The 20,689-nt window shown below is 37.1% G+C and overlaps 1 protein-coding gene across 11 annotated transcripts in view; it reads right to left on the bottom strand.

The window, feature by feature from the left end:
* RIC8B (RIC8 guanine nucleotide exchange factor B) overlaps positions 1-20,689 on the bottom strand; it is an 86,891-nt gene that overhangs the window by 30,800 nt on the left and 35,402 nt on the right. For all 11 annotated transcript variants that reach the window (XM_045165392.1, XM_045165389.1, XM_045165390.1 and 8 more), the window contains exons 4-6: positions 15,440-15,668; positions 14,602-14,697; positions 7,787-7,931 (exon numbers count right to left, since the gene is read on the bottom strand). In XM_045165392.1, the coding sequence (XP_045021327.1) occupies positions 7,787-7,931; positions 14,602-14,697; positions 15,440-15,668 (470 nt within the window). The remainder of the gene's footprint in view (positions 1-7,786; positions 7,932-14,601; positions 14,698-15,439; positions 15,669-20,689) is intronic.

A 20,689-nucleotide genomic window follows, 5' to 3' on the forward strand; every position in this document is an offset into this window, starting at 1 on the left:
TGTACTTCCAATCTCACACCCCCTCCTCTCCTGGTTACACACAACTCCCTCATATCCTTGTAAAGCAAAAGTATGACATAAGCACCTTTCTGGATAAAACCTCCAAAACCTCCCCCAAAGGCTAAAGCTCAAATTCTGAAACAGGGCCTAGAGGGATCATTTTCTTGCCTCTGCCTTCTTTCCCAAACTCATTTCCTACTGCTCCTATGCAATGCAGATTCCTCACACTTTGAACTAGTCTCTTTTCTGTATATAACAAGGCTTCTTCCCACTTCTCTTTTCTCTTGGATGAAGACTTTCTCTGACCTTTTCTACACCAACCAATCATTTCCTCTTCCAGGTTGCTGCCATATCTGGCACATTCTTCTCTTATGGTGCTTACCAAAGTATATTACAATTATTATACAATAATTATATAATAATTGTATAATAATTAATAATAATTATACAATAATATTACAATTATTCCTTTATATGGAAAAGTCCATAAGACAGTGTATTCACCACTGAATTCATAGACAGCATTAATGTTTGGTCTTTCATTAAACATTTATGGGGTACCTACTACCTGTAAGGTACTCTGTTAAACACTGGGGAACCAAAGGTGAAGAAGATAAGATATCTAACCTAAAGAAACTCAATGTCTAGAATAAAAGTTTAACAAAAAGTTATAATATAACAAACGTCAGAAGTATTTTAAAAAGAGAGAAGAATAAGTAAAAATGGTACAAAGCAGAGAATGATGAACTCTTCATTGGATGATCTTCATACAGATGACACAGATGAAGATTATGATCTTCAAGAATACAAAAAGCTTACTATGCTAACAAGGATGGAAGAAGCATTCCATGCAAAAGGAACAGCATCTGCCAAGCCATGGAGATGAGCCAAGGAACAGTGCAGTATAATCAGACAAGAATAAAGAAGTCTTTAGTATGATTAAGCAAAAAGTGTAGGGTAGGGAGTAGATTTAGGGAGTTGATTTAGTATATTTACACTATAAAGGTAGGCCATGGAGGTAAAATTTGTATTTTATCATGGAGGTGACAGAGAGTCATTGAAAGTTTTATAAGGGGGAATGCCAATAGGATAAGTGTACTCTAGAACAGTCTCTCTCTCTCAGCCATGTGTAAGAAAGAATGAAGAAAACCTGACCAGAAACAGAGGGATAGTATTATTTTAATAGTTTATTAAGAGGGATGCAGATTTGGAAATCCCCCTCAAATAGGCTGAAGCAGAAGCCAAGGGAGGGGATAATACTGCTCAGGAAGCAAGGTAAAGTGAGGATGGGGCCAGATGAGAACTTTAGAGAAAGACAGCAATTAGATGTGGACAAAGATAGGATTGAACAAATCAGACTGAAAAGAATGAATAGAGAGGTGGGTCAAAGGAAATCTAGGAGTGTGTTGTAGTAGAGACAGACAGTGGTCAACAGTATCAACTGTTACAAAAGAAAGATGCTATTAAGATAAAGACTAAAAACTATCCATTCCTTTTGAAAATTAGTTGTGGCTTCCCTTATGGCTCAGACGGTAAAGAATCTGCCTGCAATGCAGGTGACCAGGGTTTGATCCCTGGGTTGGGAAGATCCCTTGGAGAAGGAAATAGTAACCCACTGCAGTATTCTTGTCTGGACAATCCCATGGACAGAGGAGCCTGGAGGGCTACAGTCCATAGGGGTCTCAGGACTGAGAACTAACACTTTCTAACACTTTCTTTCTTTGTGACTTTGTGACCTTACTGAAAGCATTTTCAGTGGAATCTGGGAAGTAGGGAATGGTGGAAATGCCTTACTTGCTGCAAGCTGAAGTCTGAGTGGGTAGTAAGGATACTGAAAAGATGAACAAATTAGGAAGAGTTAATAAAGGAACAAAGGGTTAATATCTGATGGAGCAAAGCTTTTGAGAAGACAAGAAGAGAAAAGATCATCAGGAGAGGAAGACTACTTGGTTTCAAGCTGCTGTTGCTGCTGCTGCTGCTGCTAAGTTGCTTCAGTCGTGTCCAACTCTGTGCAACCACATAGACAGCGGCCCACCAGGCTCCGCCATCCCTGGGATTCTCCAGGCAAGAACACTGGAGTGGGTTGCCATTTCCTTTTCCAATGCATGAAAGTGAAAAGTGAAAGTGAAGTCGCTTCAGTCGTGTCCGACTCTGTGCAACCCCATAGACGGCAGCCCACCAGGCTCCTCCGTCCATGGGATTTTCCAGGCAAGAGTACTGGAGTGGGGTGCCACTGACACTCCTATTACTGTGACTGAAGTCAAGGAGACAAAAGTAAAGCGTATAAAGGTGTGGGGCTATGCGCTGAGAGAGTTTAAGCCTTATTTATCTCTGCAATTCAGCCTCTGCCCTACCACAGTGCCTAACACATGCTGAGAATTAATAAATGTGTTAAAAGGAGGAGTTTGGGGAGGGGGGAAATACCCCACAAAGGCTTGTTTTACAAATTATTTTCTTTATTAAACTATGTGAGGCTTGTTTTAGGGCCCCTGTATAAAGTACATAATTGGCAGAACAGGTAATAAAAATTTAGTTTTGTCAGGGCTCAACAAAGAGGCAGCTGTTAGTTGTGAGATATGTTTAGCCTGGCACAGAGGACACTTGGAGAGCTGTTTCTGTACCAAATCTTCCATAGTTTTGCATTTGTATCTCGCTCTGTTTCAGTTTTCATTCTTAATCTCATCTCTGTTCCTAACCCAGTTTGACTGCTTTGTGCTGTTTATACTTAGTGGTCTGACCCCTGTGCCTGGATCATGGTACTTTAACTTTCAAACTCAGCTTAAAGACATTCATCTTTAAGAGGCAAGTTTAATCACTCTGATAAATTATTTTAAATTTATTTTATTGTGATATAATCTGCCTCCAAACCCAACCCAAGCTCCAAAATCTTATGATGACTTATAAGTTGAATATGGACTACAAACTTTTTGGTGGTTTTAAATTAGAATTAGAATTTTAAATTAGAATTAGTTGACAGCATTTAAAAACTGAGGAATTTTATGTAAAAACCCAGAGTCCTGGCTTCTCTTGAAAAATCTGGATGATTTGGTAACACTGACCACATGTCCCTTCATGGTAACAATCAGCTGGAGCTAAATAGCAGCAAGGTCCTCTTTCTAGTCCCCCACATTCCCCTTGCTCCTCCACTCCCAACCCACTATCTCCCCAACAATTAGCTAAGTGTCAGGTTTCATTGATCTTCTTATGATCTATCCATTTGACTTACTTTATTAATTTTGTAGGCATCTGAATTTGTAATCCTTGATAAAATAAATAATATGAGGGCAGAGACCTTGTTTATCATGTATACCTTTGTATTCCCAGGATCTACCTCAAAAAGTATTCAAAATTTGAATAAGCAAATTTGTATTCCAGAAGAATACTTTTACTATTAAAGTCTAACTGGAAGGAAAAGCAGATGAATATAAATAATTGTTAAAGACCAAATGAAAAAGATAAAGTTTTGCTAACATGCGTTTGGGGCTCAAAGTTAGGACTATGAAACCTCGAATACGGGGTCCTGGGGGAACAAAGTTAACCATTTCAAATAAAAAACAATTAACAAATTCATTTTAAATGTATATACCATATGTGTTATGACACTAACACATATGTGAGGTGATTGATTATATTTATATATAAACATTTATATATAAAAGATGCTTGCTCCTTGGGAGAAAAGTTATGACCAACCTAAACAGCATATTAAAAAGCAGAGACATTACTTTGCCAACAAAGGACCGTCTAGTCAAATCTATGGTTTTTGCAGTAGTCGTATATGGATGTGAGAGTTGGGCTATAAAGAAAGCTGAGCACCAAAGAATTGATGCTTTTGAACTGTGATGTTGGAGGAGACTCTTGAGAGTCCCTTGGACTGCAAGGAGATCCAACCAGTCCATCCTAAAGGAGATCGGTCCTGAATGTTCATTGGAAGGACTGATGCTGAAACTGAAGCTCCAATACTTTGGCCACCTGATGCAAAGAACTGACTCATTGGAAAAGACCCTGATGCTGGGAAAGATTGAAGCCGGGAGGAGAAGGGGACAAGAGAGGATAAAATGGTTGGATGGCATCACTGACTCTATGCACATGAGTTTGAATAAGCTCTGGGAGTTGGTGATGGACAGGGAAGCCTGGCGTGCTGCAGTCCATGGGGTCGCAAAGAGACATGACTGAGCAACTGAACTGAACTATATTTAGATTTATAAAATTATTTAGATATATTTAGAAATGTAATTTATATATTTAGGTAATATATGTATTTGGATATTAAATGTATATATTTAGATATTAATTACAGATAAAATAAACTTCATTTTTCCCCTCTTAAAAACTTCACAAGTACACAAGAAAGCATGCTCATTGTAGAAAACTATAAAATACAGAGAACTAAAAGAAAATCTCCAGGCATTCTACTACTTAGAGGTAACAAGTGGATAAGATTTTGATAAACATTATATTTTGATAAACATTTTTTAATGAATACATACATGTGTGGTTTAGATTTATGTGTATATACACACACACACACACAATTATACTTGAACAACAGCTAATTTCTGATCTCAGAAAACTTGATTGAATTCAGCAAGTTCTTACAGACTGCTAAATGCAAGCTGCTATTCCAATCACTTAATTTCAAGATGTGGGATCTTTTTTCATAGAAATAATTGAACTGCTTAAAAGAGCAAATGTTAAATGAGCTAGTCTATGAGAATAGTTGAGGATAATTACTGGTGACCCTTGAACAACACAGGTATTAGGGATGATGGCCCTCCAAGCAGTTGAAAGTCCTCCCATAACCTTATAGTTGGCCCTCCATAATTGCAGTTCCCCATCTGTGAGTTAAACTGTGGCTTGCACAGTACTGTAGTAAATATTTATCTGCATATAAGCGGACCACGGACAGCAGTTCAAACCCATGTTGTTCATTTGTGCATTATGGGTCAATTGTATTATGACAGGAAATATGGCAGAATGGAAAGATAGGACTCAAATTCAGGCTTAGCTTTAAGCAACTGCATGACCTTGGATAAAACCCTTGCCTCATTTATGACATTGAAATAATAATAATATTTACATTAGAGTCCTTATGAGAATGAAATGAGATTATGGCTTAGAATGTTTGACACATGATACCGCAATAGTTGTGTTTATTATCACTATAGTGATATTGATCTTATTAATATACTATCTTAGCAGTAACTTAAGTGGTTGTATCAATTAGTCAGAAAAAAGAAAAAGAATTCAATGAATGCAACTCAATAACAAAAGTTCCCAAACAATTCAATTAAAAGTTAGGCAAAGGACCTGAATAGACACTTTTCCAAAGGCATACAGATGCCCAACAGGTACATGAAAAGGTGTTCAATGTCACTAATCATCAGGGAAAATGCAATGAAAACACAATGAAAGATCACCTCACATCTATTAGAATGGCTTTTATCAAAAACAAGAGATACAGGGATGTGGTGGGATGCGGCAAAGACAAAACCCTTTTACACTGTTGGTGGGAATGGAAATTGGTGTAGCTACTAGCTACTATTCCAAGAGTCATGTACAGATGTGAGAGCTGGACCACAAAGAAGGCTGAGAACCAAAGAATTGATGTTTATGAATTGTGGTGCTGGAGAAGACTCTTGAGAGTCCTTTGAAGTGCAAGGAGATCAAACCAGTCAATCTTAAAGGAAATCAATCTTGAGTATTCACTGGAAGGACTGATGCTGAAGCTGAAGCTCCAATACTTTGGCCACCTGATGCAAACAGCTGACTCACTGGAAAAGACCCTGATGCTGGGAAAGTGAAGGCAAAAGAAGAGGGCGGCAGAGGATGGTTAGACGGCTTCACTGACTCAATGGATTTGAATCTGAGCAAACTCCGAGAGATTATGAAGGACAGAGAAGCCTGGCGTGCTGCAGTCTGTGGAGTCACAGAGAGTTGGACATGACTTAGTGACTGAAGAACAACTACAGAAAACAGTAATGGAGGTTACTAAAAAATTAAATATAGAACCATAATATAATCCAGCATGCCACTTCTGGAAGTATATTCAAAGGAAATGAAGTCAGTAACTAAGAGATATCTCAGCTCCCATGTTCATGGCAGCATTTTTCACAATAGCCAAGAAATGGAAACAAGCTAAGTGTTCATCAACAGAAGAAGAGATAAGACACACAGAGTTGGCCCTTAAAGAATCCTAAGGTTAGGGATGTTCACCCTTCATGCAGGTGAAAATCTGGATGTAATTTTATAGTCTGCTTTCTGTGTCTGTGGTTCCACATCCACAGACCCAACCAACTGTGGATCTAACCTATCGTGGATCATGTAGTACTACAGTGTGTATTTATTTAAAAAACATCCACATCTAAGTGAACCCAAGCAGTTCAAACTTGTGGTCAATGGTGAACTGTATATAAAATGGAATGTTATTCAGCCACGACAAAGATGAAATCTTGCTATTTGCAACACATGGATGAACCTAGAGAATATTTATGCTAAGTGAGTAAGCCAGACAGAGAAAGATAAATACCGTAGAACTCACTTATAAGTAGAACCTGAAAAAAAAATTCAAACACATAGAAACAAAGAGTAGAGTAGTGATTACCAGAGGGTAGAGGGTAGGGAAACAAGGAGATCTGGTCAAAGGGTACAATTTATAAGATGAATAAGTTCAGTTATAAGACTAATAATTTCTGGGGATCTAATGTACAGCATGATGACTATAGTTAACAATACCCTGTTGTACACTTTGAAGTTGCTAAGATAGTAAATCTTAAGCGTTCTCACCACACACACACACACACACGTAACTATGTGAGGTAGTGAATGTGTTAATTAACATGACAGAGGTAATCATTTCACAGTGTATATGTATATCAAATCATCATGTTGTATACTTTAAATATATACAATTTTATATGTCAAATATACCCCAGTAAAGCTGGTGGGGGAGAAAAGAATTCAACTGACTGAAGATTTTTTGAGAAGTGAGTGAAGTTTCTCACCTCTAAGTTATGTAGCTCACAAAACTGAGGTACTTTAAAAAGTGGAATATAAAATCTGCTTAGTTGGGGCTTTTACTAGTACTTTTATAAACTAGGAGATGAAGAAAGAAATAAGTAAAAATACCTGAATAACTTGGTTCAAGTTCTTGTTTGGAGAACTTTAGCAGAGCAAAATAACCCAATAATTTAAATTGTTAGATGTATTTCAGAAGACAATCACTTTATATGAGCTTATAGAATAGTATTTATTATAGTATAGTTACTTTTTAATTTCTTTCTACTTTTGTCTTACCATTAACTCAAGGGTAAGGGATGTATCTTAAGCATCTATAGCTCACATTCAATAACTTTTTATTGATTAAAGAAGAAATGAAGAAATAAAAACTCCTGTAGTTTTAATTCCAAGAGAAATTAAAAAGGGGAACTAACCTAGGCCTTTGCCTGGTTATCAAAATAGTAGCACCTTAATTAGGTAAGTAGATTCTTCATAATGACTCCAGGTCCTCACTCATAAGGATTAAGAAGTCTGGGTTAAGGACAGAGGAGGCAAAGTTTAAATGTGAGTGTGTTTAGTAGTGTATCTGTCTGCATGCCTCAATAAATTCAGAAGTGTATAGAAAAGCTTTTAAATTATTAATTTTTATTATCTCCTCAAACCCTCTAATGGAACAGATAGAGAATAAGTTCTGAAAAGAGCAGAACAAGATGGCCACTAATAACAGAAACATTTCCCAAATACCCTCAGAAAGGTGAAAAAGTAGAGGGCAAAGAGTTTAACCTACCTCTCTCTTTGCAAAGCACAAAAAGGAATTCAGCAGCAATTTGCTTGACTCCCAGGTCAACATGTGTCATGAGGCGCACCAGCTTATTTCTCACAGTTGAGCCAACTTCAGGTCGATTTGTCACATCCCTCAGTGGTGGTAAAACCTAATGGCACAGATGCAAAACCATCATCAATCGTTTAAGTGCTAGATTAAGTAGGAATGGTACCATCCAACTAGTTTTTCTTATAATTAGTCTACCAAGCTTAGTTTTATAAGAATAGAACAAACATTAAAAAAACAGTTTTCCAAATAAAACTAAACACCACCACCGACTCAATGGACATGAGTTTGAGTAAACTCCAGGGGTTGGTGATGGACAGGGAGGCCTGGCATGCTGCAGTCCACGGGGTCGCAAAGAGTCGGACATGACTGAGCGACTGAACTGAAACAACAACAATATAATTTCATTTCATGTCTGCAATGAAATTTCATCTGAAGAGAAACAGCTCTTCACTGACCACCATGATATATTCAAATCCATTCCTGGGTGTTTACTCATCTCAGCACCTTGGAATGCCCCAGCTGCCTCTACCAAAATCCATTTTAAAGTCTGGGTCAAATTTCTCATTCTCCCTCAGAGACTTCTTTAATACCCTTACTCATTATTTTTTCCTTCTTTTAATTCCTGCAACATTTTCATTAGTTACTAAACAACAACAACAAAAAAAAAGAAAAAAAAAACCCTGTACATATGTTTTCTAGTTGTTTTCTTTATAATAAAATGGTTATTAATTATTGAGTACTTCCTGTGTGCTAGTTGCTGTAATAGATGATATACACACATTCTCTATAATCAACCCTCACAGTTACCACGCAAGGGAGGTGGTATCAACACTGTCATTCCTATTTTATAGACTGGTCCCCAGAGGAGTTACAAAACTTGCTTGGTTTATCTGTTTGATAACTCACTCACTCACCTAGACCTTTCCTCTTTTGGTTCTCCTATTATCTTACTGCTTGCTTCATCTTAGCCTCTAGGCCAATTCTCTTTTATTCTCTTGTTCTTTAAAAAAATATTTTTGGCTGTGCTGGGTCTTAGTTGTGGCACATGGAATCTTCAGTTGTGGCATGCTGGATATTTACTGGGAGCATGTGGGATCTAGTTCCCTGATCAGGGATCAAACCTGGGCTCCCTGTATTGGTAGCATGGAGTCTTAGCCACTGGACTGCCATGGAAATCCCTTTCCTCTTCTATTTTAACTGTTGGACTATTCAAGGGTTGAGTTCTTGGGCAACATTTCTTTGCTATTTTCACTCTCTATTGGTGATCTCATACAGTTTTATGGATTTATATGGTCTGTATTTACTGCTAACTCCCTAAAGTATATCTCTATCTTGATTTCTTCCCTGACCCCTAGACTTTAAAAAGCTTCTCAAATTTAGCATGTCCTGAACAGATTTTGAAGCTCCCAACAAAGTTTTTTCTTCTACAGTTTTCCATCTCATTAAGTGGCAAGTCTATTCTTCCAACCTGGGCTTCCCAGGTGGTGCTGCTGGTAAAGAACCACCTGCCAGTGCAGGAGACATAAGAGAAACAGGTTCAATCCCTGGGTCAGGAAGATTCCCTGGAGAAGTGCATAGCAACCGACTCCAGTATTCTTGCCTGGAGAATCCCATGGACAGAGAAGCCTGGCAGGCTGCAGTCCACAGGGTCGTAAAGACTTGGACATGACTGAAGCGACTCAGCACTCTTTCAACTGTTTACTGCTGCTGCTGCTGCTACTGCTAAGTCGCTTCAGTCGTGTCCAACTCTGTGCAACCCCATGGACTGCAGCCCACCAGGCTCCCCCGTCCCTGGGATTCTCCAGGCAAGAACACTGGAGTGGGTTGCCATTTCCTTCTCCAATGCATGAAAGTGGAAAGTGCAAGTGAAGTCGCTCAGTCGTGTCTGACTCTTAGCGACCCCATGGACTGCAGCCCACCAGGCTCCTCCATCCATGGGATTTTCTGGGCAACAGTACTGGAGTGGGGTGCCATTGCCTACTCCCACTGTTTACTGCAAACAGCCTTAATTCCTCTCTTCCACATCCCACATCCAGTCCATCGGCAAATTATTTTGGCTCTACCTTTGCGTTATATCCACAACCCAACCACTTCTCACTACCTCCTCTAGTATTACTAAATTCAAGGTACCAATATTTTTCACCTGAACTGTCCCCACAGTCTCCTAAGTCATCCCTGCTTCCATTCTGGTCCTTCTATGATCTATTCTCTACAGAGCAGTTAGGACGATCCTTTCAAAGTCAGATCCTGTCATTCCTCTTCTTAAAAGTCCTCCAGTTCCCATGGCCTCTCATCTCATGCATAATAAAGGTCGAGATCCTTCCAGATTCCTTGGGTTTCACATAATGTGTCCTCCTTCTACTTTTCTGACAACTTCTTGCTCACATTGCTATACTTTCACAGATGGAACTCCTTAAACTGAGCACTTTCTTGCCTCATGGTCTTTGCATTTGCTGCTCTCTCTGCCCAGAAACCCTTTTTCTAGAAACTGGCTTGGCTCATTCCCTTACTTTCTTCAGGTCTCTGTTCAAATATCATTTACAGGAAGACAATCCTTGGTCACCATAAGGAATTCACCTTCAGCATTATCTTTTCTCATCCCCTGCTCCTGGTTTAGTCTTCCTCACAGCACTTATCACCACCTGACACAGTATACATTTCTTAACTGTCTACCTTCTTCCGTAAGAGTCTGGGGGCAGGGATTTCTTTCTGTTTTGTTTACCACTCTCAGTGCGTGGCACATAACAGGTTTCAATAAATATTTCGTATTTGAAGGAAGAATGAATTAATTCAAGTAGCTTTTTTTTTTTCCCTTCCTGTGTTGAAATGTTGATCTACCTGTGATAGATCAACGTGTTTACTAACTGTGTGGCCATGGGCAAGCTGCATAATCTTTTTGTGTGGCAGTTTCCTGAACTGGCTTTACTCTTAAGTATCTAACTCCCAGGGAGGTCTTCATCTGGGTAGTTGTCTTGGGCAGTTCCAGGTGCGCAGTGAACATTCAGAAAGAGAACTGTGCCATCAGACAGCAGCAGCAAGAGGGAGTTCCATCTGGAGTTAGACTCAGCATTCAAATCATCACTCTGCTATTTCTAGTCTTGGGATCATGACTTTATATGCTTGTTGGCTGCAAAGTTTCCATGCACATGGTACTTCCCTCATAAGACTTTTGTGAGGACTTAAAGAAATCATCAAAGTTAGCACAGTGCCTGGATAATAGTAGTGTTAGTCATGTCAGTCATGTCTGATTCTTTGTGACCCCATGGCCTGTAGCATGCCAGGCTCCTCTGTCCATGGGATTCTCCAGGCAAGAATACTGGAGTGGGTTGCCATTTCCTTCTCCTCAAGTGGCTTTTTATAAGTGCCTTCTATAGGTGAGGCACTATGCTAGGAAATGAAGATAGACAAAGTCAAGTTATAATTTACTATGCCAGACTCTTTATGTGCATATTATTTTTATTTAATTCATTCAGCTGATTTCCTTCCTTCCTTCTTTATCTCTTTCTATACTGAGTGCCTACCATGTATCAGGAGGTGTAAAAAAAAAAAAAAAAAAAAACACGAAATCTCAGAAAACTGAATAATCTACCCAAGTGTTTATAGAATCCATATTTCAATATCTCTGGCAGGACAGAGCAGATTGCTATTTGTGCCCTGTAAGCATAAAATAATTACACAATAAATTCTTATTATTTGATTCAGCTAACCCTACTGAGTTTATCTCCCATTTCTAGAGAAATGAGACATGAAACAAGTGATTTCATGTAGTATGTACCTACAGTTCCAGAGCACAGTATCTATTAATAAAGGTTATCACACAAAAACTTTATTAGCTATGTTTTCAGTTCCTTAAAACAAGTTTTTGAAATGAAATTTTGTTATATATTATGCCCAGACAAACTGCGTAAGTCTGGATCACTTCTGGTGGTGGTGGTGGTTTAGCTGCTAAGTCGTGTCTGACTCTTGTGGCTGCATGGACTGTAGCATGCCAGGCTCCTCTGTCCATGGGATTCTCCAGGCAAGAATACTGGAGTGGGCCACCATTTCCTTCTCCAATGGATCATTTTTCTCCAAAATTTCTATTATCCCCCAAATACTACCTTTCATTAAATTTTTTCTTTTGAGAAATCTTGTCCAGTTCTTTTTTCAAACCCATGGAATCTTCATCTCTTCTAAATGCCTCTCCAGACTAATCCAACCTGAATCAGTAATTTCTACCATCTGTTCTCTTTCTACCTGCCCAAATACTGAATATTCAAGACCAATTTACTTTGGGTATGCACAAGGTCGATTTAAGCAGGTATTAACCACTGGGCACAATAACTAATTAGCCATGCTTCCATTTATACTGTTACCAAAACTAATCATCTGTTACTTGAGGTTCTGCCCTTCTTGATCATCATAGTCTAGAGTGCATCTTCCTCAGAAGGCAAGTTGATTTTTGTATTGTGCCATTTATCCTTCTTTAGTCAACTTTTTACTTGTTATGTCTCCTTTGTACTGCAGTATTTCTTTGAGGACAAGGAGTGGGTCTCACAGTCTTTTGTACCTACATAATGTATAGACTAAGGCCTTCATGTAAAGAATCTGTTTAACAAACAGGATATATTTGGGCTATCCTGCTTAGAGATAGCAAAATCTAAACAGTTTAGTGGAATGTGGATCTCCTATGTGAAAAGCTAAAATATAGGACACAAAGTATTTTCATGTATTATTCTTCACTACGTCTTTCTAGTCAGAATAGATGTCTTAAGATAATCAAACTTGGAAATGACCTTAATTCAATTATCTAATTTATTTTGCTTAAATGATTATTCATGTTTGTTGGTACTTAGTCCTCTAATGGACTATAAATTCTTCAAAGATACGAGTCCCTACTTTCTAATCTCTCCTTATCAGCAATATCTATTAATATGCTCTACACAGAGCAAAGTGCTTATTAAATCTTGACCATAAACATACAGAGAAAAATGAACCTAGTTCATTTATTAAGAGAAATTCTACATGACAATAAACAATGGGGTGGAGGGTGGTGCCATGTATTGAATGAGGAAAGAAGGAAAAGATAGAGGGGCAGAAGACAGCAAGTCAAGAGATTAGTTTGGGATATGTTAAACTTAAGATACCTACTACCCATCTAAGGGGAGGAGATGGGTAGGCATACATTATATAAGTCTGGAGAGCTTAGGAGACAATCAAGGCTAGAGATAGAAATTTGGGAGCCATTGGTGAATAGAAGATTTTCAAAACCAAGATTGTTAAATGAGATCAGCAAGAGAGCAGACATAGAGACAAAGATAACATTGTCTTGGGGAACTCAGAACACTGCAAAGAAGAGGTTCCCTGTGTGTCCAAGAAACCAAGTGAAGAAATTACTTCAAAAAGGAGAGAATACTTAATTATATCAAAATGGTATTGGGGAATAAAAAAAAAGATTTGAGAACTATTAAATCTGGCAATATTGGGTTGATGACTTTTGATAAACACCTCTGTAGTGGAGTGGAAAGCATGAAAACCTAATTTCAGTGGGTTCACAAGAGAATCAAAATGAGCGAAAAGGAGAGAGAAGGTGAGCACAGAAAACTCTCCTGAGGAACACTGCATGAAGAAGAGCAGAGAAATGGGGAGGCAGCTTGAGAAGTGGGATTAAGGGAAGGTTTTTCTGCCTTTAAGATGGGAGATGCGTTTGGGTGCAGACAAAAATGATCCAATACATTAAAAAAAAAAAAGGTGAGAAGAAAGAGAATAAATGTAGGAGCAAAGTTCTTGAGGTGAGAGGGAAAGGGTTCCAGGATATGAGCACAGAGGCTGGCCACAGAAGGAAGCAGGGACAGTTCATCCCCTGTGACAGAGGGGAGACAAGGGATATGGTGGTACAGACAGATGCAGACAGACGGTAGATGCGGAGGTAGGAAGATCATTTCTTACCATGAACTCTAACTACGACCATCATAACCTTCGGCATCAGTTCTCTTTTGAGATGGTCTCCTCACATCTACTCACACTCCTCTGGCCTATCTAGTAGCCAGAATATCTTTAAATATAAATGAGGTCACACCACTTCCCTCCTCAAATCTGCCCAATGCTTTCCCACGTCACTTAGAAGAAAGCTTAAAGTCCTACACAACCTTACGTTGTTTGATTCTTGCTTACCTTTTGTACTTTATCCAGCACTCTCCCTCTGGCATGACATTGTCTAGCTTTTCTGCTTTTTCTTAAGCATACCAAAATATTCTCTCATCCAGAGACTCTGAACTCATTCTCTCTGGTACATTCCTCTTCCAGAATATTCCTAGAACTATTCCCAGAGAATATCCTCTTCCAGATATTTTCAAAGATCACTTATCCAAGTTTCTGCTCAAATTTTCCGAGAGAGACTCTTCCTTATTCCCTTAAGTTTTCCCTTCCTCTGTATCTTTCTTCAGAACACTTATCACTGCTTGCCATTGTATCAAGATACTTGTTTACTTTTTAATCTCCCTTCTATAAGGGAAACTCCACAAGGCAAAGACTTCATTTGTATTTCAAGGCTTAGAACACAGCACACAAATCTCAATAATCATTTGTTGAGTAAATGAATGAATGACTTAAAAAATATACAGGGTCACTTATTTCTGGATTAGGAAGATTTCAAAGATTAACACTAACTTTTTTGAGTTTCTGACATTCTGAAAAGAAATCACCGTGAAAAAATTTGACTCATTGATTTTATGTTAAAAAATACATGTAAGAAGATTAACTTTGAGATGAAATATGCATTAAACAGTTACCTGATCTTTGAGAAATTTTCTGATGTTTCGATGGGCTCGGGAACATTCTGTTAACAAGCTGAGAACTGGAGTGAGACCCTCTCTATAGCTGCTTCCCTACAAAGAAAACCATACATGCTGCATTAGATTAGTTTCTATCAGTGTTACTTTTCTTCATATAACTGAGTATATTAATACTCCTCTTTTTAAGGGGGAGATATTTTATGTTACCAAAGTGGTAAAAACTATTTTAAAAATTATTTTCTTAAAAATATTTCTATTTCATGAGTTATCTTCATGCTTACTAATGCTCATTTGTATCCTTCTTGATTTTTCCTACATTTTATAGGATTCTCACTGGCTCAGACAATGGGCTTAAAGGCAGCAAAGGTTTTCATGACCGACTCAAACTAACTTCCTGCCTTTTAATATAGTTACTTGACAAAGACAGTGATCAGAAAGGAGAAAATAAGCAGCTTACAGTGGCAATTTTCCTTTAAAGATGTCTTTTGGCTGTTATGGAAAATATTTATCATCAATTTTTTTTTGGGGGGGAGGGGATAATTTTTACTTCTAGAACTTATAAAATACCTACACTAGAAAATTACTTTTTCCTTTGTTTTCAGGCACTAGTCACAATTTTGGTGTCACATCAACACAATTTTCAGCTTTAAACAAATAAATTCACTTGGTTTTAGCAATTTGTCATTTACGGTAAATAAAAAGCTTTCCAGAGTATAAATAATTATTCAAGATATCAGCTATAAAAAATTTAGATTCAAAAATCATATCCTGTGATGTTTGTATATGTGTACAATTACATTCTTTAGAAGCATCTTCTCCATTTTATCAGAATTACCTTGTCTATTCTCTTCTCCATAAAACTGAGTAAGACATGAATGGCTTCCATATTCATACCATTGTATACCATGGTATTGCTTTTCAAAACTGTTTCTTTTTCAGCTGTTTTATCACTGGGCAGTTCATCTAAAGTTGTTGCTTCTTGGGCTGTTTCTTCATGGGTTAATGGACAAATGAGAACATCCAAACAAGAGACCGGAACATTGCTTAAAAGGTTGACTGCATTGCTGAAAAGCAATTTAAAAAGACAATATTTTAATTTGATTGAATAGTCCTTTAAAATGCAAACATAGTAAGACTTTTAGGAGTCAATTAAAATTCTTCTTTTTCAAAATGAGCCTTTAATATTATTTGGCATTTACTGACTAAGAGACAGAAAATAAAAAGAATTGTTTCAAATACACACATGGCAAATTAGAAAGAACAGATGTTAAATGGACATACACAATCACATGATGTCATGTCACTTTCTGAAATGCTAAAATAGGAATTAGTGAGCTTTAACACTAGCTCTTTAATTTTATTATGATACAATACTAGTCTTGCAGTTTTTCCTTGGGGTTTTAAATCCTTTTGTGGATCCACTGGTGTTTTATTATTCCTTAGATTACAACATAAAGCATTTGAGAAGCACTGTATATAAGCAGCTTATCACGGAGGCAACAGCATTAAAAACCAAATATTGCAGGATTAAGTTTTGTCCTTTCTAGACGTAGAAATACAATTTTTAGATCATCCTCTTTTTCATAAGACATTTCCAGAAAATGGTAAACGGTGCTTTTTCTCCCTCTCTCATGCCCAGATTTCTTTAAAAGAGGCCAATATAGCTATTTCAAATCTTCATCCCCCTAGGCCTTTCTTGGTATGTATTAATGAAATCACAAGCCTAGTATGTACACCAGTAGGGGGAACCCAAACCTTGTATTTTTTGGTATTCCCTAAAAATTTTCTGCTTCTCAGTGTGTAAGAGGTTAAAATGACATTAACAATTTAAAAATCAGACATGCTCTTATTTAATATATTTTCCTTCATGTATTATTTCATATTTTTTCATTTAAAAGGAGAGGTGGTGTTCTGTGCTAACTGGATCTTAAAAGCCTGTGCCTCAGAATTTCCTGATAAACAACAATGGAGAGACAGGCATTACATTTCCTAGTGACAGAGAAGCAGATCTAAAAATAACCACATCCTGACTAAAAATAAACTCTTGCAAATGCAATTTAAAAGTCTAACCACTTGGAAACCAAATTCAGGGCTTAATCTAACTGATGTGGTCTTAATTTAGGCCACAGTAGTTTCTTTTAATTTAGATTATAGTGACACCCTCAAAAATAACAAATAACAACAAAACAGAAATAAAATACAAAATATTTTCTCTCCTCTACCCTGAAGTGTGGCTGCATTTCCCTAAGAATGAGTATTTCTTTTCCTTCTTTTTATATTATGGGAAAAAAATTTTATAAGAACTCCAAGTTTAAAAGTAGTAAGTGGTTAAAGGGCATCAAAAAAATCAGAACCAAGAAGGAAAATAATTTAACAAGTCCTCTGAATGAATGGTTCCTGGTAAAATACAAGTTATTTGGTTCTACCTACAAAGAACCTACTACAGCTGCTGCTGCTGCTATCACTGCTATTACCATTAAACAAAGTCCCTTTTTGGTTATTTGTAAAAGATCACAATTGGCTGAAATACCATAGTTTTCCCTCAAACTTTCCTTTTAAAATTTTTGCAATTATCTGTAGATTATTATCTATAGATAAAAATATTGTGCTCCTAATTTAAGGATTTGGGAACTATTATTAGATATCATAGATTTACTGGCGGTAAAAGAAAAAAAATAGAACTCTTCTTAATTAATTTCTAAAACCGTAAAATCCATTTTGAAATGTTACCGGTATTTTTTCAACACAGAAGGCAATAGGCTGGAATCTAACACAGAGACCACAGTGAAAAGTTTAAGGTGATGCATTACATTATAAAGGACTACTTCCCTTTAAATTCATCTAAAATCAGCAGTTTCTAGGAATTTGGTAAATTTAAAAAATCAAATGTAGAGTTTGAGTTAACAAATATTTAGAGGTTTTAGACTTTTCAAGAAAAGGTTCCATTTTCTCGTTTTTTATTGAACAACTGGGTTACCAAACAACTACAAAATTAATTTTCTGGCTCACTGTGTTCGAGCTATTCTTTTTAAGTAAGGAAAGCCAGCTTTTTGAGTTCTGTCACTTCTCTGACAGTTTTATTTGTGGTAGAAGAGTGTATGAAATTCTCCAGCTACCAGGAAGTCAGTGACTATGCACAAATCTGCACAATGGTGTTTGCATTCCTACTCCAGGGGGTAGAAATACTGTGTATATTACTCTCCCCTTTTCAGCCTCCTAAAGATCATTAATCACTGGGACATGACATCCTCCCACTCAAGCTCCCAGCCCCCTCCTGATATGCAGATTCAAAAGCAGGACCTATTTAGAGCTCCTTAATGCTCTGATTAAAGTCTTGTTAGTTGTGGGAGAAGGAAGGCAATCTGAAATCCAGTCCTGTATCAATCGCTGGGCTAAACATAATTTAATACCAGATGACACCGAGGAGCACGATAACAGTACAAGCAGACCTACAGCTGTTAGCAAACTTTCCTGGTCAAATGTATCTTCTGTATATTGGGAGCTCATATACCTTTTTTCATGGCCGGAAAATCTTATATGAATCTCAAGATTTCCAAAAGATTTTCAGAGGTAAATACCTAAGTTTACCCTAATATAACTCAGAGGCAAATACCTAAGTTTACCTTAATCTAACTCAGTTCAGTAATTATTAATTACTTATGCCAGGCATTTTTAGACAGGTACTATGAAGAAAACGGAGATAAATCCCTCCCCTTCTGGAGCTTATTTTCTAGCATGTAGAGATCAGTCAAAACAAAAAAGCTAATTGAGTAGAAGGTGATAAATGCTCTGAGACTAAAATTCAAGAGGGTAAAGGGACATGTGTATGGTGGTTTAGCCACACAAACTTCTTGGCAGTTCTTCACACCTGCCACTGCTCCTGCCCTGGGGCCTTTTCTTCTGCGCTATTTCCTGGACCGCCCTTTCCCCACACAGTCAAAGGGCTCACTCATTCCCTCACTTCCTTTAAGTCTTAGCTGAAATGATACCATCTAGGTGAGGTGCCCAGATTACCCTATTCAAAACTACAACTCATCAACTTAGCTGGTGAGCCTTGGAGAACAAAGATCATACTCTCTTTGTCTTTGTTGCCTCTAGAGCTCAACATAGTGTCTAACACATAGTTAGTACGCAGTTTATAAATATAAACCAAAATGAAATGTTCCAATTTTCAAACATTTATCAAAAGTCTGTCATGTGTGAGACATTATGCTTATTTTTTAACATTTTGTATTTGTAATGTGTATCAAATCAACACACTGTACCCCTTAAATGTATATAATGTTATATGTCAATTATGACTCAGTAAAGCTAGGGAAAAAAAGACATTATGCTTAGCACTGTAATGAGGTGTCATTAGGTGCTAAACTGTCCCCTTCAATATGTGAGATAAAAGGAACTGGTCTAAACAAAGAACAACAAAAAAAGCAAGGAAGCAAGTACTTTTTAAATACACACTGGCACTTTTGGATATTAAAAAAAAAAAAAAGAAATCTTTGTTGATGCCAATGTGTTGAGTGAAAGAATTAGGCTGAGAAGCTGAAGGAAATTAAATCAGATCTGGTCCTTCTCTCTCCTTTCTTCTCTAGCATACAGGCCATCCCCATCTTCCCCCTTCTCTCCAAAATAAAACAAAACCAAAACCACATCCACAAGCAACTCTTCTTTTTTTTTTTTGGCTAAGTGTTTAGCATAAGCTTACTGATTATGGACAAGAGGGCTGAAAATACTCTCAGGCAGATAGCAGAGATAGAATTAGGATGTCCTTTAATGGAGCCACAAAGGTGGATCATACCAACAATTTACTTTTTACCATAAATATAGACAAAAGGAAATGAAATAGAACATATAGATTTTAGAAACTATATAAAATTCTGATTAGTGGTAATAAAGTTGATGTCAAGGTCAGTTGTCTTTGTCAGCTAACTCATTTTATCTCTATGTCCATGTCCTCCTGATTTCTCTAGGGGAAAAAAGAAAGGCACTGTCTTACAGAGACAACGTATCAGAAAAAGCTGCTGCTAAACCATATTTTTACTCATTTGTCTCCTCGAGCACCTTAGCAGGCTCCTGACATGCCTGCCAAGCATCTGGCTTGATAAAGTCTTAGATTAACAGAAAAGAGATTTCACTACACAATCACAATATATACAAAGAAACAGCTTTCTAAACAAAATATCAAAATTGAAGAAACTTTAAAGAAGAGATTTAGAACCAAATATTGGATCTCAAAGCCAATATGCTCATTATAATAACAGTAACAGAAGCAGCAGTGGCAGTAGGGTTGTGGTGCTGGCAGGAGCAGCTTCTCCCCCATTTTCTGGGAACTTACTCCCTACCAGGGATGGATGGCTTTACTAATTTCTCTCATTTAATCACTGTTACAATCCTTTGAGTTTGATGACAATGCATAACCATCCACCACACTAGGTTTACTTATTTCATTACATTTTTCCTCTTAAAAAAAAAAAGCAAAAACAAATTTACAAAATAAAGGTAAAAAATGGAACGAGATGTTGAAATATGAAACATTCTGATTATCTTTAAAATGATGCTTTGAACCACACACACAGTTTTCAGAGCCACAACAACTGGGCAGAATTTAGCAGATAATACAATTCTAATAAGGTTCTTAAAATAACCCTTTGAGGCTGGTACAGTTTTTCTGCATTTAAATAGATTAGCTTAGAGTCACTACTGCTCTAATGATACTAATCACTTTAATTCTGATTAAAGGGACATGCAAGGCCAGTCCAGATAAACTGTCATGTCAGCAGCAACCTCAATCTCCCAGGAAGCCTTTTAGAAATACATATAAATCTGTCTGTGGCTCTAGGGATATTCCTTCTTATTTACAGTAGAGCTAACACATAATTTATCAGAGCAACTTATAAGATAAAAATAAATTTAAAGAAAAATATTTTTTTAATTTAAGAAAAATAAGTATTTAAAGCAAATATCATCAGAAAGTAAAATAAAGATATCAGATTACTTTAAAAAAATCTTTTCTTTTTTTAAAAAAAACCTCTACAGTTATGCTCTCTTTTGATGAATACTGGAGTACTGTTTTAAAATATTAAATTCA

The sequence above is a fragment of the Bubalus bubalis genome, chromosome 4 (genome assembly GCF_019923935.1).
Source record: "Bubalus bubalis isolate 160015118507 breed Murrah chromosome 4, NDDB_SH_1, whole genome shotgun sequence".
In the NCBI taxonomy this organism is placed as follows: Eukaryota; Metazoa; Chordata; class Mammalia; order Artiodactyla; family Bovidae; genus Bubalus; species Bubalus bubalis.